The sequence below is a fragment of the Danio rerio genome, chromosome 23 (assembly GCF_052040795.2).
Source record: "Danio rerio strain M-AB ecotype USA chromosome 23, GRCz13ab, whole genome shotgun sequence".
Taxonomy (NCBI): domain Eukaryota; kingdom Metazoa; phylum Chordata; class Actinopteri; order Cypriniformes; family Danionidae; genus Danio; species Danio rerio.
Window position 1 is genome coordinate 43510001 of NC_141043.1, and position 25000 is coordinate 43535000.

At 36.5% G+C, this 25000-nt stretch overlaps 2 protein-coding genes and 1 long non-coding RNA gene across 5 annotated transcripts in view; 2 read left to right on the forward strand and 1 right to left on the reverse strand.

The window, feature by feature from the left end:
* Positions 1 to 8742, forward strand: part of gpsm2l (G protein signaling modulator 2, like) — a 53950-nt gene extending 45208 nt beyond the window's left edge. For both annotated transcript variants that reach the window (NM_001005936.1, XM_087305590.2), the window contains 3 exon segments: positions 2054 to 2213; positions 4363 to 4589; positions 8040 to 8742. In NM_001005936.1, coding sequence (NP_001005936.1) covers positions 2054 to 2213; positions 4363 to 4589; positions 8040 to 8213 — 561 coding nt within the window. In that variant the 3' untranslated portion in view covers positions 8214 to 8742.
* Positions 8743 to 11542: 2800 nt separating this feature from the next.
* Positions 11543 to 15771, forward strand: LOC141380568 (uncharacterized). The gene is made up of 3 exons (XR_015524117.1): positions 11543 to 13056; positions 13098 to 13958; positions 14072 to 15771. It is a non-coding gene; the product is annotated as an uncharacterized LOC141380568 (long non-coding RNA).
* tgm1l2 (transglutaminase 1 like 2) overlaps positions 12083 to 25000 on the reverse strand; it is a 40629-nt gene continuing 27711 nt past the window's right edge. The window contains exons 1-15 of one of the 2 annotated variants that reach the window (XM_087307729.1): positions 18540 to 18610; positions 17097 to 17276; positions 16412 to 16911; positions 16142 to 16333; positions 15801 to 16052; positions 15602 to 15720; positions 15325 to 15432; positions 15027 to 15204; positions 14507 to 14645; positions 14243 to 14435; positions 14018 to 14171; positions 13656 to 13940; positions 13412 to 13572; positions 12804 to 12940; positions 12083 to 12587 (exon numbers count right to left, since the gene is read on the reverse strand). In XM_087307729.1, coding sequence (XP_087163855.1) covers positions 12443 to 12587; positions 12804 to 12940; positions 13412 to 13572; positions 13656 to 13940; positions 14018 to 14171; positions 14243 to 14435; positions 14507 to 14645; positions 15027 to 15204; positions 15325 to 15432; positions 15602 to 15720; positions 15801 to 16052; positions 16142 to 16333; positions 16412 to 16910 — 2562 coding nt within the window. In that variant the 5' untranslated portion in view covers position 16911; positions 17097 to 17276; positions 18540 to 18610 and the 3' untranslated portion in view covers positions 12083 to 12442. Of the gene's footprint in view, positions 12588 to 12803; positions 12941 to 13411; positions 13573 to 13655; positions 13941 to 14017; positions 14172 to 14242; positions 14436 to 14506; positions 14646 to 15026; positions 15205 to 15324; positions 15433 to 15601; positions 15721 to 15800; positions 16053 to 16141; positions 16334 to 16411; positions 16912 to 17096; positions 17277 to 18539; positions 18611 to 25000 lie in introns of those variants that run through there. The other variant, XM_087307728.1, reaches the window with a different exon arrangement.

Genomic DNA, 25000 nt, shown 5'->3' on the forward strand with positions numbered 1-25000 from the left:
TACCCACTGCGTCGCCCCAGGCAGATTTATTTATGTAGCAAATGTGATAACTATATTTAGTTATTCATTATTTAGTTATTATTATTTTTTTTTTTTGCTCGTATTTTCTTTGACAATATTAACAGAACATTTAGTTTTGGTGCACTAAATGAAACAAATCTTCACTTAAAGACATTAAAAAGCTAATTTGCTCAAACATAGTGTGTATACAGTTGAATTCAAAATTATTCGTCCTTCTGTGAATTTATTTCTTTTAAATATTTCCCAAATTATGTTTAACAGAATACTACTTTAATAACTGAATACTAATATATAGTGAAGCATTATTTACTGTCATCATGGCAAAGATAAAAGAAATTAGTTATGAGAAATGAGTTAATAAAACTATTATGTATGAAATAACTTGAAAATCTTCTTTCTGTTAAACAAAAATTGGGGAAAAAAAACATTAATAATTCTGACTTCAACTATAATTATTTTGTTTTTTTTTTAATCTGATTGATCTTACTTTTTTTTGTTCAAAATTTATTTAATGTACTGTAAACAAACATTTCAATAAATAAACATTTACCTAAAGTTAATAAATTCATTGAAAACATTTGACCGCATTTTTTTTTAGCTCAGACAAAAGCATATAAAAAAGGTAAGTGTTAAGCCGCCTATTCACTGCATGTGACAAATGACAAGCGGCAGACCGGAAGTCATTCATTTCCAATGTAGAGTAGTCTGGGAGCTCCGTTCATCTCTGTATGCGGAAAATTCGGATCCGCTTTAAGCTGTGGTTATGTTGAAATATTTGAACTCCTGCGACTAAACCGTATGCGACCGGCCGACCGGATGTGATGTAATCCAGTGTTGGCCGTGCGCACGGGATAAAAAAAAAGGAGTTTTTTTTTTCTGTTTTTTTTTTTTTTTTTTTAATCAGAAAAAAAAGTATAAATTAAAAAAAAATAATAATCATTTCTATACAATAAATGAGCAATAAAAAATAGAATGTTTAATGTCTCCACATTCCAAAATTTTTAGAGGTCTATGAGTTACTAGTATTTATTCATTTATTAAACCATGGTGAAGGCATGGAGAATAAAGGCTCTTTTTGCACTTTATTTCGGACACCACACGAATCAGCTTCTCTCCCATGGTGCTTGACAACACTGAAAATTCTGTGACTGCCACAAGAGGGCGTATTCCGACAGTCAAGTCCAAATGTCGTGTGCAGTGGAAATGCAGTATTTAGGCCTGAATTAAGAACTCAGGGGCCCCTGGGCACATTGTCTTGTAAGGCCCCCTACCTGGCTGCACCCCTATAGTTGAGTTAAAAAATAATAATAATATAATAATTTTTAAATAAAATGAATCTGTAAGTTGTTGCCCACATATTTACACATATTCACATATGTATTTATAATCTTCAAAGATTTAACTTATTTTTCAAAGCATTGAAAAAAATACTAATAAAACTAATTTTTTTGTATACTTGTTCAAGTTCACTGGTACCATATATATATATATTTTTTTTTTTTATTATTATTATTATTATTATTTAAGGGTATTTTTAATGCATAACTTTTACAAACAAATAAAGCATATTATTGGCATGGCATATAACACACAATGCTTCTCCATTCCAGTTCTATGAATCTGAGTCTTTCATAATACACACACTCATTAATGATTTACTGTCTCTCTCCTCCTCTCCCTGTATTTTCTATACACTTCTGGTGATGAAAAGTAGGCAAACAGCAAAGATCAAATTGATTATAAACCCAAAAGTATCTGAAATCACACACACTATATTCGCTCTTTACTCATGTTGTCTCTGTCAGTCAGGCATTGATAGGTAGTAAACCGTGAATAGCTTATTCCAGCTAGGTGCGCTATTTGTAGTTAGCCTAAAAAGACACTCCGAAATTGGCTTTTTTTCTCCCTTGCAGGGGCCCCAAGTGTGCACAGGCCCCATAAGGCCCATTGGTTAATCCGGCCCTGGTGATATTACATGATATTTTTATTTTTGTATTAATATCCTTACTGTTACATGCTGTTTTTTCCCCAGTATGCTCCAGACACTCTGGGGGACGACGGCTTCTTTGACCTCCTCAGCCGTTTTCAAGGGAGCCGCATGGATGACCAAAGGTGCTCATTAGAGGACGGCACTCGCCGTGTTCCTGCCCCTTCCTTCCCCTGTGAAACCCCGTCTGTAGCCTTAAGGAAACGTGAGTCCTTCTTCCTCCCTGACCTGTGCAAAACTCACCTCAGCTGCTTTCACACTGCCTAAGCTTTGCAATAGTGCTTACACTGCTAACACCAGTCAAAGACGTTTTAAAAAGCATATAGTTTGAAGGTGTTCAGTCTGAAGTAGTTGATCTAGAAATCATTTTAAAAGTTTGAATATTAAACTGTTAAACTGACAGACAGGACCTTATTTGAGGTTCAGTTTGAGAAATGTGTTTATTGAAGTTCGCAAATTCTCATATTAATGATATGGCATTCTGTATAGCTGTATAGTAAACTATGTTTGACGAAATCTTAAGTAATATATGAAGAGAGGGAGGGACATCTAGCTCCGCCAGTGAGAGTGGTTGAGCTCAAACGTATCACGTGAAAAGCAAATGAGCAGCGTCTTGAAGGGGGCGGGGCATGTCAGACACTAGAGAGCATTTGATTGGTCAGAAGATTTGATGGGAAACTGAAGATGAGGTGACGTCAATAAAATATTAGATTTATTTAGGCCAGGGGTGTCAAACTCATTTTAGCTCAAGAGCTACTTGGAAGAAAATCTACTCCCAAGCGGGCCAGACCGGTAAAAGTTTGGTGTATATAACTTAAAAACAACAACTTCAGATTGTTTTCTTTGTTTTAATATGATCAACATAAAACAAAGCTGGAGCGTGAGGACAACATGATCTCACAGAAATTCAAAAAAAAACTTTTTGATTTAGTGGCTAATTCATAATTCATACAATCTCATTCGTACAATTTAGTACGATTTGCTTGTCCACCAATGATAGTTGGGTTTAGGGGTGTGAAGAAGGAGATTAAATACACACAAATTACACAATTAGAGAATGACAATCAGTTTTAAATCACTTTCATGTTAAATTTGTTTTGGATTAACACCCCCCCCCCTCTCTTTCAGACTAAACTGCTTCAGGAATTTCAGTACACAAGAAAAAATGGCTTTTGTTTTGTTTTTGTTACATTAATATTGGATTAATATCCCTTTACAACCACATCATGTACAGTTTTGTTGATTGAGTTTGGCGGCCGTTGCGAACTAAAATGGTCCTGTGGTCCACTACAGTGGACATACTGTAAAATTACAAATACAAACAAAATGTAAAAACTCTAAGTTGTAGATATTTTTACCCAAAGGATGTAGGAAATCACAGAAAAAAAAAATAAAACTAATTCTGCACAGAACAGAACAATCACATTTACGAGCTAGAGGTGTCCCCTGGTGGTTCTGCGGTATGGGTTGCTTATAGGCAGGATCGGCTCTTTAATGTTTATTCATCTTCATAGAAAGATTAAAAATATGTGAGAAATACAGGAAAATACATTTACGGGATTATGGTGGAATAGAACTGTAAAATATGGGGGAAACCCGTGAAAAACTGGAGTGTTGACAGGTATGGTGATGAATGAAGAGACAGACATGAATCTAACATTTGATGGATGGATGGATGGATGGATGGATGGATGGGTGGGTGGATAAGTAGATGGATGTATGGATGGGTGGATAAGTGGATGGATGGATGGATGGATGGACGAAAGGATGGATGGATGGACGAAAGGATGGATTTATGGATGGATGGGTGGATAAGTGGATGGATGAATGGATGGATGGTTGGAAATGTATGAATTATACAATGAATAATATCTACTGATGACTCGATGGATGGATGGATGGATTGATGGATGGACAGGTATGAATTATACAATGAGTAATATGCAAAATAATATCTACTAATGACTCACTGGATGGATGGATTGATGGATGGATGGATGGATGGATGAACATTAACATAAGAGGCTTACAAAACTGCTCACTGTAGAAGAAAATTCCAGATGGCACTTAGAGTTTTTTGCATCTGAACTCTTCCTATAGATATTAGGCAAACTAGTCTGAACGGATTGTGTTCAAAACGGAAGGACGAGTTAGGATGAGCCGGACATGTTAATTTCAGCTATTTAAATAGCAAAACAGCATGAGCTAAAATTAACTTTATGCAAATTGGAAACACTCGCCTGTTCTAGAGTTTTGATCTCACCATCAGTGTGTGTAACTATAGCAGTAGTGTGTGCAGTAGTGAAATCATTGGATGAACTACAGTATTTAAAAACGGTTTTCACTTTGTTTAGCTACTTCCGCGTGCGAAACCGAGGCCTCAGCACAGCCAGGACATTTTCTAGACCTGCTGGCCAGTTCTCAGAGCCGCCGGCTGGACGAGCAGCGGGTCAGTGTGGACAGTCTGCCGGGTCTCCGTCTGGATCAACGCCACAGCCAGGACGTCCTCAGCAAACTCATGGCCACGGGCAATAGCAGAGAGGCAGATGAAAACTTCTTCGACATGCTGATTAAATGCCAGGTCAGTGCTGTGAATTTTTATTATTAGGTGCATGGAAGTCCAAATCGTAATCAAGGGGTGATTTCAGTTGTATTTTAGCAGTAAAGCCAGTTTTAGTAAATAATTCCAATTAAGAGCCTGTGCTGCTTTTACTAAAAAAATTAGGTCAAGAATATTGGAGTGACTCTGGAGTCAGATCTGAGTTTCAACAGTCATGTCAAAGCAGTTAATAAATCAGCATACTATCATCTCAAAAATATTGCAAGAATTAGATGCTTTGTTTCCAGTAAAGACTTTGAGAAACTTGTTCATGCTTTTATCAGCAGCAGGGTGGATTACTGTAATGGACTCCTCACTGGCCTTCCCAAAAAAACAGTTAAACAGTTGCAACTCATCCAGAACGCTGCAGCCAGAATTCTGACCAGAAGCAGGAAATCAGAGCACATCACACCTGTCCTCAGGTCTCTACACTGGCTCCCAGTTACATTCAGAATAGATTTTAAAGTATTATTACTGGTCTATAAATCACTAAATGGCCAAGGACCACAATACATTACAGATATGCTCACTGAATACAAACCCAACAGATCACTCAGATCTTTAGGATCATATAAACTAGAAATTCCAAGAGTTCAGTCAAAGCAGGGTGAATCTGCTTTCAGCCACTATGCCCCTCACTGCTAGAATCAGCTTCCAGAAATGATCAGATGTGCTCCAACATATTAGGCACGTTCAAATCAAGACTGAAAACACATCTGTTTAGCTGTGCATTTACTGAATGAGCACTGTGCTGCGTCCGACATATTGCACTATTATGTTTTTCTCTTCTTCTTCATTCTTTTATAACCTATTTTAACACATTTTAAATTGTTTTTATCTGTTTTCAATCATTTTATTGTCTGCATTTTATGTCATAAACTTGTCTTTTTTATTCCTGTTTATGTAAAGCACTTTGAATTGCCACTGTGTATGAAATGTGCTATATAAATAAACTTGCCTTGCCTTGCCTTGCCTTGCCTTGCCTTGCCTTGCCTTGCCTTGCCTAAAGAGTCATAGTTCACTGAAACTATGCAAAATCATGTTCAAAATCAAAGTTTATTATTCTGACTATGATGGCATCAAGATATTTGTTCTACAATGACTTGATTATGAATTTGCATAGGTTGAAAGTGAACTATGGTTCTTTATAAAAAGTTTTGCATGTGAAATTATCATTTACATAATACAAAGGCATAATACACACAAAAAATGTACTTTATTTACTCAACTTTCAAATTCACAGAGAAAATATGTTAACATTATATTGAGACATCTGTTTATATTTTCCAAAACAGCTAATCCACAGAGTTCTGGGATCAGAAAAAGATCAATCTGTAAACATCTTTTAGATTGTAAGGAAAATAAGCGTACGTTATGGAGGATGTGACTAGAAAAGTCGGCAGGTTTGCAGTGTAGAAATTCTGTGAATTAAACTGCACAACCCAAACGATACAATGCTAAGCAAAAGGATAAGATTCGGCTTAATATAGAGTACACTACCTGACAAAAGTCTTGTCGCCTTTCCAAGTTTTATGAACAACAAATAATAACTTGACTTCTATTTGATCATTTGGTATCAGATGTGGCTTATATGAAAGGCAAAGGCCTCTAGATTACACTTATTTTTACCACAATAAAATATGATCATGCCTTGATTTTGAATTATTTCATTAGGACAGTAAGGTCTGACTTTGTTCAGAAAAAAGTCTTGAAAAAAAAACAGAAATAATGTCCAGTATAGAATATAAAGTCATGCTGCAGTGGAAACAGAATGAATATTGTGTCTGACTCCATCATGAGCTTGGAGGACTGCATCCATACATCTCTGCAATGACTCAAATCACTGATTCGTAAAGTCATCTGGAATGGCAAAGAAAGCGTTCTTGCAGGACTCAGTCTGGTTCTCTCAAGGTTTTTTTTCTTCACTCCCATCAGGTGAAGTTTTTTTTTTCCCTCTCCGCTGTCGCCACTGCCTCGCATGGTTCAGGATTGGTAGAGCTACGCATCGATTAATTTGCTCTTCAGTGTTTGAACTCTCAGTAATGATTAAATCACACTGAACTGAGCTAAACTGAACTGAACTGAACTTAAACACTAAAACCTGAACCACACTGTTCCAGTTACTATGACCATTTATGTGAAGCTGCTTTGACACAATCTACATTGTAAAAGCGCTATACAAATAAAGCTGAATTGAATTGAATTGAACTCCCAGAATTCATCAAGACTATTTGGATTCATCTTCAATCTTACCGCTGGCATGCTCAATAATGTTCATATCTGGCGACAGGGCTGACCAATCTTGGAGCACCTTGACCTTCTTTGCTTTCAGGAGCTTTGATGTGGAGGCTGAAGTATGAGAAGGAGCGCTATCCTGCTGGAGAATTCGCCCTCTCCTGTGGTTTGTAATGTAATGGGCAGCACATATGTCTTGATACCTCAGGCTGTTGATGTTGTCATCCACTCTGCAGATCTCTCACACACCCCCATACTGAATGTTACCACAAACCATGATTTTTCCTTCACCAAACTTGACTTATTTCTGTGAGAATCTTGGGTCCATGCTGGATCCAGTAGGTTTTCTGCAGTATGTGTGATGATTGGGATGCAGTTCAACAGATGATTCATCAGAAAAATCGACCTTCTGCCACTTTTCCAAATGATCAACTAGAAGTCAAGTTATTATTTGTTGCTCTTACAACTAAGATCTATGACAAGACTTTTGTTAGATAGTTTAGAGCAAAAATGATTGATTTTATTTGACATTTTTTTATTTGACGTTTATGATAAAATCGCTTGGTTATGAATGTGACAGGTGTGAAATTGCCGCTTGTGTGACTTTGGTAAATCCAATATTGTAGTGGCACACCTTTCGTGCAAATCCTTATGTACCACCTTTTGGAGTTTAAATTCCAACAACCAGTATTTGCAAAAACGCGAGTAAGACCGAATCTTCTTTTAAAAAAGGTTTACTGAACAAATGCAAACAAAAATACGAAGTTACCATAGACTCGATCAGCTCGGTCAAAAAACTGTGTTGCTTCCAACATCCATAACTGCAATCTGACTTAAACGTATGAACTAATGACCTCATGACGTATTACTGTTGGAGGCCAAAATACCAAAGTAACTGTTTTTAAATTATATTAATTATTAAATTATGCATTTTAGATAACACAATCACAATGAATTCTTATTATATTTAAATATCAATTTTTATCATGTTTTAACCTTTAACAAAATTATTATCACAAATGAATTATGCATAACTGGCTCTTACAAATATAATTGTTTGAAAACTTTGACAGACATTTTTAAAGTGCTGTAAAGTACAAGCCTACACTAAAAAAACGTAAAAGTTTTCACCATAATAGCGAAACCCTTAGCATTTAAAAGTGTGTGTTGTGAAATTGTTTGTTTCTGACTGTTCAGGGATCCAGGCTGGATGATCAGAGATGTGCTCCTCCTCCTCCTCCAACCAGAGGTCCTACAGTCCCAGATGAAGACTTCTTCAGCCTCATCCTTCGCTCGCAGGCCAAACGCATCGATGAGCAGAGGGTCATTTTACCGACAGACTCCAGACCTGTTCACACAAACCCTGACTGACCGGCTCCTTTACCAAAACTGATGTTTGTTTGTTTTTTGGTATTATTTGAAGATATTAATCATGTACTGCACTATATTTTCTTCCTCAGTGTTTGATCTACATGAAGATGTTTACTTGAAGCTACAAATTTTATATCAAATCTTTATGCTTATAGTTTCCTTATTCGACATTTGTTTCCTAATTTTAAGCATAAATAGTAAGTGTTTAGATATTTAAACAGTTAAATGATTATGATAATCTGGTTAATATTTTCACAATTCTGAGTTTATTTTCTGCCATTTAGTTTTTTTTTCATAAAATTCAGACTTTACATAGCAATTCTAACGTAAAATAATAGCAATAAATTCAGAATTGTTTGATATTAAGATATTAATCGTGCTGCACTAAATTTTCTTGGTCAGTGTTTGATACAAATGACAAGTTTTTGTAATGATATCAAATCTTTATCAAATCTAAATTCTATCAGCAATTTTATTCCATATTTTTTCCTATTTTAGGAGGAAAAAAATAAATGATAGTTGCATTTTTGGTTTGTTTTCACATTTCTGACTTTCTTGCCATTTAGTTTTAATTTAGACCTTATATGACACAATTCTGACTTAAAATAATACCAAATAAATCAGTGTTAGATATAAAGATATTAATCGCTGCACTGCACTCAGTTTTCTCAGTGTCAGTGTTTTATCTAAATGAAGATGTTTACTTGAAGCAAAGTTTTTCTTATGATATCAAATCTTCATCAAATCAAAATCTTAACCTCTATTAGTTTCTATTAACTTCAAATTGTTTTTATTTCCCCTTTTTTCTTATTTTAGGGGGGAAAATAAATATTTTTTATTCAGACTTTATACCACAATTCTGACTTAATATCCAACAATTAAGATTTTTTTTTTGGTATTATTTTAAGATATTAATCATGCACTGCATTTTCTTGGTGAGTGTTTGATCTAAATCAGGAGTGTCCAAACTCAGTCCTGGAAGGCTGGTCTCCTGCATATTTTAGTTCCAACTCTATTATGAATTAGATTTATTTGTTAAACAGCTAATCAAGCTCTTTCTAGGTATACCAGAAATTTTCAGGTAGGTGTGTTAAAGAAAGCTGAAGCTGAACAGTGCAGGACACCGGCCCTCCAGGACTAAGTTTGGACACCCCTGATATAGACTATATACACTAAACGTCTCTTCTCTACATAGAAATTTAAAATGATTTCGATTTGCGAGATATAAATCATGAGATTTGTTAGATGTGTTAATAAATTGTGAGATGTAAAGTCGAAACCTAAGATACTATGACATGGAAGATGAAATTATAATTACTAAAAATACTATACCAGGTTGTCCAAACTCAGTCCTGGAGGGCCGGTGTCCTGCACCTTTTAGGTCCACCCTCATTTAAACACACCTGAACCAACTAATCAAGCTCTTTCTAGATATACCAGAAACTTCCAGGGAGGTGTATTTAAGGAAGCTGGAGCTCAACTATGCAGGACACCGGCCCTCCTGGACTGAGTTCAGACACCCCTGATATAGACTATATACTTAACGTCTCTTCTCTAAATAGAATTTTAAAAAATTATTTCGATTTGTGAGATATAAATGATGAAATTTGTAAAATTCATTGATGACTTTATGAGTTGTGAAATGTAAAGTCGCAACCTAAGATTCTACAACATGGAAGATGAAATTATAATTACAAAAAATACTTTACCAGGATGTCCAAACTCAGTCCTGGAGGGCCAGTGTCCTGCACCTTTTGGGTCCAACCTCAATTAAACACACCTGAACCAGCTAATCAAGCTCTTTCTAGATATACTAGAAACTTCCAGGGAGGTGTATTGAAGGAAGCTGGAGCTCTACTATGCAGGACACCGGCCCTCCAGGACTGAGTTTGGACATCCCTGATATAGACTATATACACTAAACGTCTCTTCTCTAAATAGAATTTTAAAAATGATTTTGATTTGTGAGATATCAATGATGAAATTTGTAAAATGCATTGATGAATTTATGAGCTGTGAGATGTAAAGTCGCAACCTAAGATACTACAACATGGAAGATGAAATTATAATTACAAAAAATACTTTACCAGGGTGTCCAAACTCAGTCCTGGAGGGCCAGTGTCCTGCACCTTTTGGGTCCAACCTCAATTAAAAACACCCGAACCAGCTAATCAAGCTCTTACTAGGTTTACTAGAAATTTCTAAGGAGGTGTGTTGAAGGAAGTTGGAGCTCTAATAAAAATGTGGCCCTCAATGACTGGGTTTGGACACCCCTGATATAGACTATATACACTAAACGTCTCTTCTCCAAATAGAACTTTAAAATGATTTCGATTTGCGAGATATAAATGATGAGATTTGTGAAATGTAAAGTCGAAACCTAAAATATTACAACATGGAAGATGAAAATATATTTATTAAAAATACAATACCAGGGTGTCCAAACTCAGTCCTGGAGGGCCAGTGTCCTGCACCTTTTAGGTCCACCCTCAATTAAACACACCTGAACCAGCTAATCAAGCTCTTTCTAGATATACCAGAAACTTCCAGGGAGGTGTATTGAAGGAAGCTGGAGCTAAACTATGCAGGACACCGGTCCTCCTGGACTGAGTTCAGACACCCCTGATATAGACTATATACTTAACGTCTCTTCTCTAAATAGAATTTTTTTAATGATTTCGATTTGTGAGATATAAATGATGAAATTTGTAAAATTCATTGATGACTTTATGAGTTGTGAGATGTAAAGTCGCAACCTAAGATACTACAACATGGAAGATGAAAATATAATTACAAAAAATACTTAACCAGGATGTCCAAACTCAGTCCTGGAGGGCCGGTGTCCTGCCCTTTTTAGGTCCACCCTCAATTAAACACACCTGAACCAGCTAATCAAGCTCTTTCTAGGTATACCAGAAACTTCCTGGGAGGTGTATTGAAGGAAGCTGGAGCTCTACTATGCAGGACACCGGCCCTCCAGGACTGAGTTCAGACACCCCTGCCTAAGATACTACGACATGGAAGACGAAATTATAATTAAGTAGTATACTATAGTATTTATAAATATAATTTAGTCTTCCATGTTGTAATATCTTAGGTTTTGACTTTCTCACAACTCAATTCATCAACGCATCTCACAATTTGTATCTCGCAAATCTAATTTTTTTTAAATAATGTTTGCATATACATCTCAATATTCAGGCTTTTCCCGTCTCAAAATTCCAATTTAACAACTTTAAATTTGGCTCAATTTCTTGCTATTTGGATTTTACAACTTGTTTACTCAGCATTGTGATATAAAGTAGAAGTAAAATATGACATCTGTACAGGATAAAAACACTGAGGAAGAAAAACTTTGTATTTTGCAGTCCTTACTGAAGTTTTCCTCCTGAATCGTTGATCCTGGAAGATTTTTTCTCTTCTCATTTTGGACTTGAAGATTTTGGTAGGAGAAGATAAATGAAGACTTTCAATCATTGCTTTATTCACATTTGTTTGTGCTCAATAGATGCTGATTCTGAATCAGACCCAAACCCCACAGTCTCTTCTCAGGGATTCAGAGCAATGCACTGAACGTGTGTCCCTCACCTGGATAACTGGATGGATTTAATCAGCTTTTACTGGACCCTTTTTATATACATATATATATTTTAAACACTAAACCTAGTATACTCTCTCTTGCGTTTTTTCTTTATCTCGTTGACTTGAAATGTGTTTTATATTATCTTTTAATACATCTGAAGTTTTAGAAACCCAGCTGGAATAATGTGCGTATAAAATCCTGAAATGTATTGCTAATTTTAAATGACAAGAGGGAGTAAAGCCTCCTTTTAGTAAGTCATGTTCAATTACACATCATGAAGAGACCGTTTAGTATGCTTGGAAGTGTTTTTATTGAAGCTGAGGCTACACAGGACAGAATAACCATCACCATGAAACAATGATTATGAAAACAAAGAATTAACAGAACTTGATTAATGATTATTGAGTATAACATTTGTAAATCTCTAAGGTCAAAGTTTGGAAAATCAATGGCGTTTAATCATAATGGAAGACAACTGCGCTATTAAAGCATCATCACGATTGTCTTAAATCATGATTGAATGTGCTGTGAGAAGCTTTACAGGTTGAAGTGAAACTAACAGATGCGTTTTAATTCTGCAGATCGGTTTAGGGGGAAGCGCTTTCTATTCCGTGGAGCCTTGTCGTTTGGTTAATCGATGGGGTTTTCAGTGCTGTTTGACAACCATGTTGGTGAATCCGTGCACCTGAGTGAGCTGAGGACAGTCGAATGATGCCAGCAGTTTCTGTGGGCCGTGACACATGGGGATGAATTTCTCAGTCAGGGAAACAGTGGCATGTCCGGCGATATCACTGAGAAAGAAAACAGAGAGATTATTAAATACTACTAGAAGCTGAATATTAATATTTGGCTTAGTTACAAGCTGTATCACAACACAAAGTAGTTTAAAATCCCTTTAATTTCATTAAACATTTACTTTTATATTGTATTGTATATATTTATTGCATATTAATCAATAATAGCAGAGCTTTTCATGACTATTTAATACAAAATATACTCTGTCTTACCCATAGTTGATAATTCTAGGATGTTGCAGTCCGAGTCCCACAAAGCGGAAAGCAGCGTTCCTCAGGACGCAAGACAGTGGGTTCTGGAAGGTGACTTTGACGGCCACTTCTTGGCCCACAACAGCATCACATGCAGGCTAAGAGGCATAAACAAGCCATATTTTAGCATTAAAATCCAACGGATTCAAGGATTAGATGCTAAGGGTAGCTTCAGACCAGCTGATTTGAATGTTATCACTCGATTGAATAGTCTGTGAGGTTATCAGTGGTTATCAACTGATAGATATGGGCCAGTAGGGGCCTTCTGTGCCTATTGGGTAGTCTCAGAAGGCTGTTATCATCCATTCACATGGTTAATCAGCTATAGATCACATATATTACATTATACTATTAATTAAATGTCCCATGATTGTATGTAATTAACATCTACCCTAAACCAGTCATAGTAATGTAAAAACAGATTTGGAGTCTTCTCTATTAGTACAGCTGATTAACCAGCTGATGATAACAGCCTTTCAGCCTACCAGTAGGCACTATGGACCATATCTATCAGCTGATAACACCCATTAAATTGAGCGATCACATTTGAAGCGGGTGTTCAGACTCACAGCGAGAACCAGGTCAGGAGTGCGCAGTCTGAAGTTGTACTGGGTGGCCAGAATCTGCTTGGTTTGAGCCACGTGTCCGAAGAGGTTGAGCATCAGTGGAGCGTGATCCACCAGGTGCTCCTTATACTCATCATAGCTCAGGGTCCATTCCAGAGGTTTGCCTATGGTGGAGAACAAGACAAGTTCTGTCATTAGCTTTCATTTTTACCTGTGTGGCATTGTGTAAACACAAACTTGATCTCACATTCAGAGGGCTTGAGCTCAATGCATGTCTGGTCTCTCTTCAGGTAGGTCCTTCTGACTCCGGTGTAGTACATGGCTGCGGCATGGCTGTAGAGGGTGACGCTACGAGGCTGGTTGCATTTGTTTCTTAGGTTGATGCAAACCACGGCATCCCTGCCGACACATGGTCCGTCTCCCTTCAGGTTGACTTCACAGACGACATCTTCAGCGCAGGGCAGAGGGTAATTGATTCTCCTACATCCATGGCGAAGAGCGGTTTCCAGAGCAGTGCACCTATCCTCAGAACCTGATAAGGGAGGAAGAGGTAAGACTCCAAACTATCAATTGGAGTTGGCCAAATCTGAGACATGGATGTGTTTTTACCACATGGGTGTTTGTAGAGGTTTGTAATGTCAAGACGTTGATCTGATCCGACAGCCTTGGTGCTGATGCAGTGACCGACTACATCCTTCTCAACATGGACAACACCGAATGTACCATCACACTTGCGCTGCCAGTACACCTTATCATTGTTCACCTAGAGACCCAACAGGAATCATTAGTCAAGTAAGACATTCTGTCAAACAAAAATCAAGCCTATTAACGCACTTCTGCAAAGAGGAAGGGCACGTCGTGCTTCAGGAAGGTCTGCCCGCTGCGGATTGCAGCGACTGAGGTTGGACCACAGCGGAAGAAGCCCTGGTGGGTCAGCTGAGGAGTGGAGTCAATAGCCTGCCAACCTCCAAAACCAGTGGGCAGATCTGGACGGGTCATCCAGGCCTCATTCCACACATGGTAGTTCCTACATGGAAAAGAAGATGCTGTAACTTCATGCTCCTTCAACCCTTGGTGCTAAAAGCTAAAGATGCTCACCAGATTGGATTGGCATTCATGTGATCAATCAGCTGAAACTTCTCATCCAGATAGACGTCGGATGTCAAGCACATGTCAGTGTCGTGAGCAGAGCAGAAGTTTGAGACTGGACGAGTTGGAATACCCAAACACCTCAACACTAAGAGAAAGAAAAGGAGGATATAGAATAAGACTATAAAGAAATGGTTCACTTGCATTACAATGAATGAGGAATGAGCAGTGCTCAACATGGCTGCCACATTGAAAGAAGTCCAGCATTCCAGTCAGATTAGATTTTTTACAGGTTTGATTACTTGCCATTCTTTGAGCAGTACCTGGAGAAAACTAGGAATAACATGTTTAAATGTATTTAGAACTTAAGCAAGAAAAGTAATGAGACTGATCACTTCCGATTTTGTTTTTAATACTTGATTTTGTCTTGGATGAACCTTGCAAATATGGCAGCTGAGTGAACAGACTTTCCCGGAACGGGACTTGATTGAAGCTACCACCACTTTCCTAAACCTTAAAGATCCCCTACTTGTGTTGGTGACTCCAGCAAAGGCCAAGCTCTGCCCATATCTGACAGGTGCTCCTCCACATTTGTAGTACTGTCTCAAGATGGCACTGCTTCCGCACCAGGATGTTGGAGCGATTCCATCGGTATAGCAGTTTGACCAGTTGCCCATCAACACACCACAGTCTTTTTTGGCAATGACCTATTAGAGAAGAGAGATGATTGGGAATGTTAAGTTTAGAAGGCAAGCTCCATTTTAAAGTACCACTCATTGTTATAGTTTAGTTAGGCTTTCGAAAACCAAACCAAAATGAAGACTCACCATGTCAGACACCACTCTGGAGATGTTAATGGGGTTTCCCCATCCTGAGCAAGGGGCACAACTCTTCTCCAACACATAGAAACACGCGGGCAGGATTCCCTCCTCAAACTGAAAGTCAGACAGCAGAAGTTATGAAAGACTGGAAACCTTCTGTGGTGTAGAGTTTTCCATTAAAGCATCAATTGTAGGAAGTGTTTGGCAAGTTACTTTTACAAAAAGTTGATGGTTTCACTTAGCAAAACTCTACTAGTGACATGAAGAAAAGTTTGGTTCTCACTTGACCAAAGTTCCATGATTTGCAACCAATCTGGTGCTTGGTTCCATAGTAGATTTTACCAATATCATTCAGCACGTACTCGGCTCTCTCGGTCTCCTCATGCAGGTACACACAGTCCTCTGATGAAGATAACATTGACGTTTTAATAAAGTTTCAGTAGTACTATCTTTCATTTATTTCTCGTTCTTTGAATGCGTACCTTTGCACCAGGGGTTGAACAGCATGTAAATGTCATTTTCAGGCACGTATGGCAAGCAGAATCTTCCTGCTGAACAGTGCGTCACAACGCTGAGCTGGTAACGTCCAACACAAGAGGTTGGGAGAGAGTTCACACACAGTTTGAGTCGGTTCTGGCACCTTTCGACAATCCTTGCACCCCAGCAGTCTTTCTTGAATTCATCCACAATCGGGACGATCACGTATGTGCCGTCACGGATTGATGGGATGTGGCCTGTAAAACACACAAGGACAAAACAATTCCAGTGAGGATACAAATACTGCTGCAGATCATCCGCATTTACTCTGTTGGTCATTACTAACCAAGTCTGAGCTCAAGGTGAAGTTTGTCACAGGTGGGATTGAAAGGACGGCACAGATCAATCCACATATTGAAACACTGTCCTCTACGGACGATGAGTTTCTCTTCGTGGAAGAAGTGCGTGCGGTGCTCCATACGATTAGGTCCAGTCCTGCATGACAGAAGGTCAACCTTGCTCACACGGAGAAGAGCTTCTGAGAAAGCAAAATAAGCAGGTCAGACATTCAACTATTATAAGTAAACCTAACAAGCATTGCATGAAGAACTCTTACCGTCAGTTGCACAGACTCGCTTGGTTGTGCAGTCATCAATGCACTCTCTCGTAACAACTTGCCTAGACTCATAATCCCGGTAAGAGTAGGTAGAGCATGGAGTGGCACAAGGGTTAACGCATGGGTTAACGCAGGTGTCAAGACAAGGGTTAACGCATGATTTAACATACGGGGTGGTGGTGGTGCATGGGTTAACACAACGGTTAGCATATGGGTAGCCGTAGTTGTAGCCACAGTTGTAACCATAGGGGTAGCCATAGTTGTAACCACAGTTAGAACCATAGGGGTAACCATAGGAGTAACCATAGGGGTAACCGCAAGGATCTGCGCAAGGAGTGGCACAACGGTTAATCTTGCCACAAGAACTTGCACATGGGTTATACCAAGAGTTGGCATATGGTGAATAGCATGCTCCCCTCCTGCAGTCGTCGGCCATCAGTTTGATGGGTGTGAAACGGCCACAGAGGTTGTTGTTGTATGGGCTGCATGAGAAAGGCATGCTGGGTAAAAAGAAAAATTCATTAGATTGATTCATAAATCAGATGACCCTAAGACTCTCACAGCCTTTCTAAAGTCACCAGTGAATTTTAAAAGGACTATTTTCTCCACTGACAAAGCCAAACACAGTAAAAGCAGAGTATAAGTTTCACCATTAGGCAAAGTTTGCATGAGATGTTGTACTTACATGTTCCTTGTTGTTGCCCGTTCGAGAGAAACTGAACCGAGAGCTTGATGTACTGCAGCGAGTGAACAGTAAGTGTGCTTTTACCAGCTGGTTGCTCGTACTGTTGCTAGTCTCTTGAAGAGACGGGGTATTTATACTGCATCTCCATCTCCACCCCATCCACAGCTCATAACTGAAGAACTGTGCTTAAAGAAAGACATCAAAGGACTTTGAGTCAGACATGCTCACTTAATTGTCTCTTTTAAAGATTTAATTGGACAAATTAACAACTTAGCTTAATTGTTCTGAACTTAGGAGGAGTCATTTGATGGTTATCTTTCAGACTCAGGAGTATCTCCTTTCATTTAATGGAAATAAAAGCAAATGTACTATAAATATATAAATAGATAAACAATAATAACAAAATACATATATAGATAACAAAATATATATAACAAAATATATAATTATAGAACAACAGATCAGTAGATAGAAGAGATATATAGAAGGATAAGCCGAATTTTTTTTACGGGTGGAACCATATACATAAGAACTACGTTTAATTTTATAATACGTTTCAAATGATATACTATAAAATAGGTATTTATTTATATAAAAAAATTAAATAGTCATAAATTATGCACACATTTTGCTTAAACTGTAAACGATGCAAACTATTCCTTCATGTTGTTCCAAAACAAATCGATTAAGCTAACTTAGTCAGTTTTACAAATGTACGTGTGTTTATTGACATAGAAAGATATGTAGTGCTATAAAGAATGATACATAGATCCAATTATATAGAACAGTAGATAAATAGATAACTTATACATAAAATATATATAACAAAATATATAATTATAGAACAATATGGACGGGTGGAACCACATATAAGAACTACATTTAACATTATTATTATTCATTCATTTTCTTTTCGGCTTAGTCTCTTTATTAATCAGGGGTCGCCACAGCGGAATGAACCGCTAATTTATCCAGCACATGTTTTATGCAGTGGATGCCCTTCCAGCTGCAACCCATCTCTGGGAAACATCCATACACACTCATACACTGGACAATTTAGCCTACCCAATTCACCTGTACTGCAAGTCTTTGGACTGTGGGGGAAACCGGAGCACCCATGCGATCGCGGGGAAAACGAGCAAACTCCACACAGAAACGCCAACTGACCCAACCGAGACTCGAACCAGCGACCTTCTTGCTGTGAGGCGACAGCACTTTATTATTATTATACATTTCAAATTATAAACAAAAAAAATATAGGTATTTATTTATATAAAACAACAACAAAAATTAAAATGGCATGAATTATACAGACACATTTTTCTTACACCGTAAACAATCTTTTAGGACAACATAATGAATTGTTTGAAATCCAGCGTTGTTTAAGCAAAATGTATCTGCATAATTTATGACTTTTGACTTAGTTTTTATAGAAATAAATACCTATATTTTTAGCATATCATTTGAAACGTATTATAATATTAAACATAGTTTTTATGTATATGGTTCCACCCGTCTATAATTCTGTTGATCTTTCTATATATCATTCTATCTACTGATCTATATATTCATCTATAATTCTATATTTTGTGTATATATATATATATATATATATATATATATATATATATATATATATATATATATATATATATATATATATTATCAATCTATTGATTATTCTATATAAATGGATCTATGTATCAATCTTTTTATATCTTTCTATGTCATTAAATACACATACATTTAAAAAACTAAGTTAGCTTAATCGATTTGTTTTGGGACAACATGAAGGAATAGTTTGCATTGTTTACTGTAAGCAAAATGTGTCTGCATAATTTATGTTAAGTTAAGTTTTTCATATAAAAAAATACATATACTTTTAGTTTATCATTTAAAACATGTAATAATGTTAAACGTAGTACTTACATATGGTTCCACCTGTCCGTAATTCTCTGTTTATCCTTCTATATATCATTTTATTGTTGCACCTACTGATCTATATATTCTATAATTATATATATATATATATATATATATATATATATATATATATATATATATATATATATATATCCATCCATCCATCCATCTATTCTGTATATGGATCTCTGTATTAATCTATACAGCACTACATATTGTTTTTTTTTTTTTAAATACCTATATTTTTAGTATATCACTTTAGATTTTAGTATATAATAATATAATGTAATTTTAGTATATATTTATAGGTTTTAACCAATGTCATGATTGGCTAAATCTGAGAACTGCCTCATTAATCAGGGTTTCTGCAGGTTTCACCAAGTCAAATTTAAGACATTTTAAGACCTTTCCAAGGCCATAATGAATAACATTTCAGACTTCATTCATTTTCTTGTCAGCTTAGTCCCTTTATTAATCCGGGGTCGCCACAGCGGAATGAACCACCAACTTATCCAGCAAGTTTTTACGCAGCGGATGCCCTTCCAGCCACAACCAATCTCTGGGAAACATTCACACACACACACATACTCGTACACTACGGACAATTTATTCTACCCAGTTCACCTGTACCGCATGTCTTTGGACTGTGGGGGAAACCGGAGCACCCGGAGGAAACCCACATGAACGCAGGGAGAACATGCTAACTCTACATAGAAACGTCAACTGAGCCGAGGCTCAATCCAGCGACCTTCTTGCTGTGAGGCGACAGAACTACCTACTGCGGCACTGCTTCGTATTTGGTTAAACACTAAAGTCTAAAGCGCATGGTGCAAAAGCATTAAGGTTGTATCCAAATCCACTTTCGCTATTTCAAAGATGGAAAAATAGTGTTTGCGCCAGGCACATGGTCTAACAGGGTTGTGCTTATTCTCTTAATGAGTTATGGGTGTGTTTTGAGCATAACGTACAATAAACCAATCAGAGTCTCATCCCCCATTCCCTTTAAGAGTCAGTTGCGTTGCACCATGGTGCATGTACTATTTACATGGCAGACTTTGTAATTGGAAAACTAAATGCTTCACTAGCTAGAAAACAATTAAACAGAGCATCTGCAGTGTGAGGATAAAGAACGAAAAACGACCTATTTACTTTTACTCTTTATTTTACTCCTTTACTTTTGTTAATAAGGAAACAGTGTTGTACACTTTACTGAAGACATCCATTAGCCTATTTAATTTCGTTTAAGCGCAAACATTTGTTTCAAAACTATTGCTAAATTGTTCCAATTTCCAGCAAACAAATAAATGAACAATAATAATAAAATGTGGTCAAAAAACTGGGTTATATCCAAACACACGTCCTGTTCTTACGCCCCATATGGTGATGCAGACGTCTCCAAAACCCGACAACTGGACAAATCTAAGCTTGCTTTTACTAAAAAAAAAAAAAATACATATCTTAAGACTGCTAATAATTATATACAATTGCAAATTATCATGGATAAACTGAAAAAGCCCCCTGAGATAAGGCATGGAAGCAGTGGTTTTAATATTTATGTAGAAAATAATAATTTTTGTAACATTTTAATCCGTTATTTTTTTCAAATGTTAAGATATTTGTGTGTTGCTGTACATCCTGTGTGTATTAAGCAATGTGTAAGCATGTGGGCCTGAACTGGCGCATAACTAACACACTCTGCGCTGGACTTTAGAGCAGCTTTTAGTTGGTCAATAGCGCAGTCCATTTCAGCTCCTCAAAACAGTAACGTGCCAACAATGCGCCTTAACACACCTCCTTTCTAGACCAGCACACCCATGAGTCCACAAAGTGGCGCAATTAGATTTGCTATTTAAACAACAAGGCACGAAGCATAAAAATTACGGTTGCGCTAATCTGAAAATAGCAACAAATCGCGCCAAACATGTCTTGCGCTTTATTGCACCATGAAGATTTTGTACGAATTTTAATGGTCCCCTCCAAAAAAAATTGTATTTTATTATTTCTTAGCCACATATTTTTGAATATTGTGTCAAAACAAGCATCCTCTGGTTGTATATGCAGACTTAAAGGGCACCTATGGTAAAAAATCTACTTTTCAAGCTGTTTGAACAGATCTGTGTGTTGGTATAGTGTATAGACCGTCATACTGGGGTGATATGAACACATTTTTTTTCAATTTAACTACAAAAAAAAGGGTCGGCCAATTGGAGCTGTTTTCAAATCGATCGCACCATTACGTAGGTGTGCGATTTTCCCCCCGCCCACCGAATTGATTGACAGCTGTGCCCTTTAAACATTTTTACTTTTGTTAAAGGTTTTATTGAGATGTATTGTTGGTGATTAAAAATTAAGACCTGTTTAAAATTATTTAAGAATTAAAAGACAATGTTTTAGTGAATTTGAGACTTTTTAAGGCCTAAAATTTAGTTTTTTAATTTAAGACCCCACAGACACCCTGATCAAAGTACTTTTTTAAATTTTTAAATCCATTTGAAGCAATGAAGCGGCCTTTAACTGATGCAGTAGATACAGTATTTTAAGTCAAGATTAGCTATGATGACACACAGGATCATTTAGCATTACTGTACTAAGTGTTAAGTTAATTGCACATTACTCTCACAGTAATGATGATTGTCAGGAAAAGAACTCTTTGATGTGAGATATTTAATCAAAAGACTCAAAATTGGAAAGGGGAGAAAATATGGGAACTGAATATGACATGCATGACAAGATGTGAATACTTTTTCAGTTTAATTTCCATGCTATTTTCATTCTTTGTCCACTTGTGTCCAATAAATAGTAACAGTGATGTAAAAAGACATCTTGCTTTAGTGGAAGTGAAAGGAATCTGATTTAGTAACTTAAAATCTCTATGTAGAATGTCCAATTATATTTAAGACTGCATCATGAAGTTTGTCATTTTTCCCTGAGACAATAGAAAGGTTGACCATCCCAACCTGAACCTCACGCTCCACCCAGAAGGTGTATGAGAAAATGAGTAGAAATAGCTTTTAATAAGACCACTTAAATCAAATTGACCTAAAAACTTCCATAACTCAGCAGATTATGACTGGAGCAATGACTCGACCAGGGCTTTGGCAAATTGATATAATATAACGGCAGTCTGTACAGTAATACTGGTCAGACTTGACATAAAATTTTAAAGTACTCTCTTGATCTATCTATCTATCTATCTATCTATCTATCTATCTATCTATCTATCTATCTATCTATCTATCTATCTATCTATCTATCATCTATCTATCTATCTATCTATCTATCTATCTATCTATCTGCATCATCTATTGTTCTATATATGGATCTCTGCATTGTTCTATAAGTCTTTATAAATATTGCTCAATTGAAGGTTCCACTCATCCATAGTAATGTCTATCTCTCAATCTGTCAATCACTTTATTGTTATATCGTTCCATCTATCATGCTATATATTAATCTGTCAGTCTTTATATCATTAAATCCAGGCACACTGTATCATTCAGTCTATCAATCTACAGTATATATTGTTCTATGTATTACTATATACATATTGTTCTACCATTTCATATATCATCCTACGTGTGTGTAAATATATATACATATACACATACATCCAGTATGTATTCAGTACTGTGAAAATTTCCTGGCTCTATTAAACATCATTTGAGAAATATTTAAAAATATAAAATAAATCAAAGGTGGGCTAATAATTCTGACTTCAACTGTATATCATTGATTCTATAAATTATATATTGCAGAGGTTCTCAAATTTTTTTCATCAAGTACCACCTCAGAAAAAAAAATAGTCTCTCCAAGTACCACCATAATGAGCAGTATTAAAATACAGTGGCATAGTAAACCCAGTAAAGCAGCTACAGCTCTGCACAGTTCTAAAACTTGGCAGATTAATTCCTATTATTAAGAATATTTATTATCGTCAGCCATTTTAAACATTATAAATAGTCTGAACGTTAACACTGTAGTGTACTGTGCTTATATGTAAAAAAAAACAAACTAAAAATGTCAACATTTAAAATGTGCTTTAAAAAAGTTAAAAATGGCAGGTTAATGTTCGTAAAAAGTAAAAAGAAAAGTGCTATACTGAAAGTATATAAAGTATTAATATATAGTAGCCAATTCATCAACACCTGGAAATGTTGCCTGGACATCAGAAATATAGGCTATATGTCATATAATAAATATTATTATATGTCATATTTATATATAAATAATTTTTGATAAATTTTGAAATATATGGAGCATGTACATATGACACATTTGATATCTCCGCGTACCACTAGAAGGAAGCCTGCATACCACTAGTGGTACACGTACCACAGTTTGAGAACCACTGATATATTGTATATAATGTAGTGTTCTATAATATAGTGATATGTTGTTATTTTAAATTGTTCTGTCTATCCATATATGAATCCATGACATTTCATATAGTAATGTTATAGTAAAATTTGAAGTAGATCGAAAAAGTAAAATTGTCCAACACAAGAGTAGGTGTTGTTTTAGGACAATATTGACTTTAAATGTAAACTACTGTGTGTAAGTAATCTTTCTCGTCCTCATCTAAAATTGCTTTTAGTTCATTTCCCCCTGACAGTAATGTTGGCACATCAAAGCACACTGAGAAAAGTCAACTTATGCGAGTGCAAGTGCCATTTCACAGGCATAAATGTCAGGCTCACTGTGGTCAGTCTTCAAATACAACTGTGCAAAAAAAAAAAAAAAGAATTAGCGAAAATGATTATATAACCACATTATTACAAAATTACATGGCGACACATTATGCGGCTCTCACATCATTGTGTTTATCGGACGATTATAATTTTCCTCAATCAGTGAAATGAAGGTAATGTGGGGTGGAAACCAAAAAAAAAAAAAAAGAAAAGTTGTAAGTGCAAAACAGCCAAAGGAGTGTTTCATTTCTCCAAGCGGACTTTCTACCGTAAGGCACTTTATAATCTTTTAATTGACGCCTTTGTGTATGATAATAGAGGACAATTATGATAATGCTTTGGTCAGTCTTACCCGTAATTAATAATACTGGCATGTCACTGTCTCAGTCCATTAATTCAGAAACATGAAGACTTGCAGAGCTTCTGGGTCCTGCGTTCATGATGGAAGAGAAGAACATGCACTTGGATAGGTTTGACCATTTCTTTACTTTCCAAATTACTAAAAGACTTTGCTATAATATGGTGTCATTTTCAATAATTTCCTAGAGCTTCAAGTCGTTGAATTATTGTGTGAAATTAAGTGTATTTTCAAACTTCCGCTCTTTTGCAGGTTTCATAAGTGCAGTGGCAGCATATTACAGCATCACACTGCAGATATTTATTCTGTGCATGATGTTTTTCACACATCCTCTATTTAGTCCTATTTTTATTGTACTACATGTATGTTTGAGAAGGATGTGCTGCTCTGGATGCACCCCTGGTGTCAAAATCCATATTCACGAGTCTTATGCATGCATATTTGCATATTTAAATAAATGTTTACCATAATGGAATAATATTGATGATAATGAGTGTTTTAATTAAAATTAAATACTGTTATCGTTTAAATTGGGGTTGTCACATTATGCGGCTATTAGCAGTAGGGAAGAGCGGGGATGACAGTAACGTAGGATGAAAGTAACAAAGCAATTTGTCTGGAAGCCCTGACAACATTTGCTGTCCAGGCTTTAACAGCACATTCAGCATGCAACCCTTGATGGAGCTGCCAAATATCATGTTATTTTGGTACAGTGTCCTGCAGTTAGGTCAGGTTTTCAGTTTTTAAGTGCACAATGGTACTAGTGGTATTATTTTTTTCCTTATTTCAAGTTGTGTTTTTCTTTTTATGTGTCACACTAATGATCAATCCACAGGTTATTTAGTGCAATAACAGATCCTTGGGTTGGCAATGTCTGAGTATGTCTGTTTAAATCAGGTTTAAATGGCAGGAGCTCCTGTGGGGATGAAAGTAAC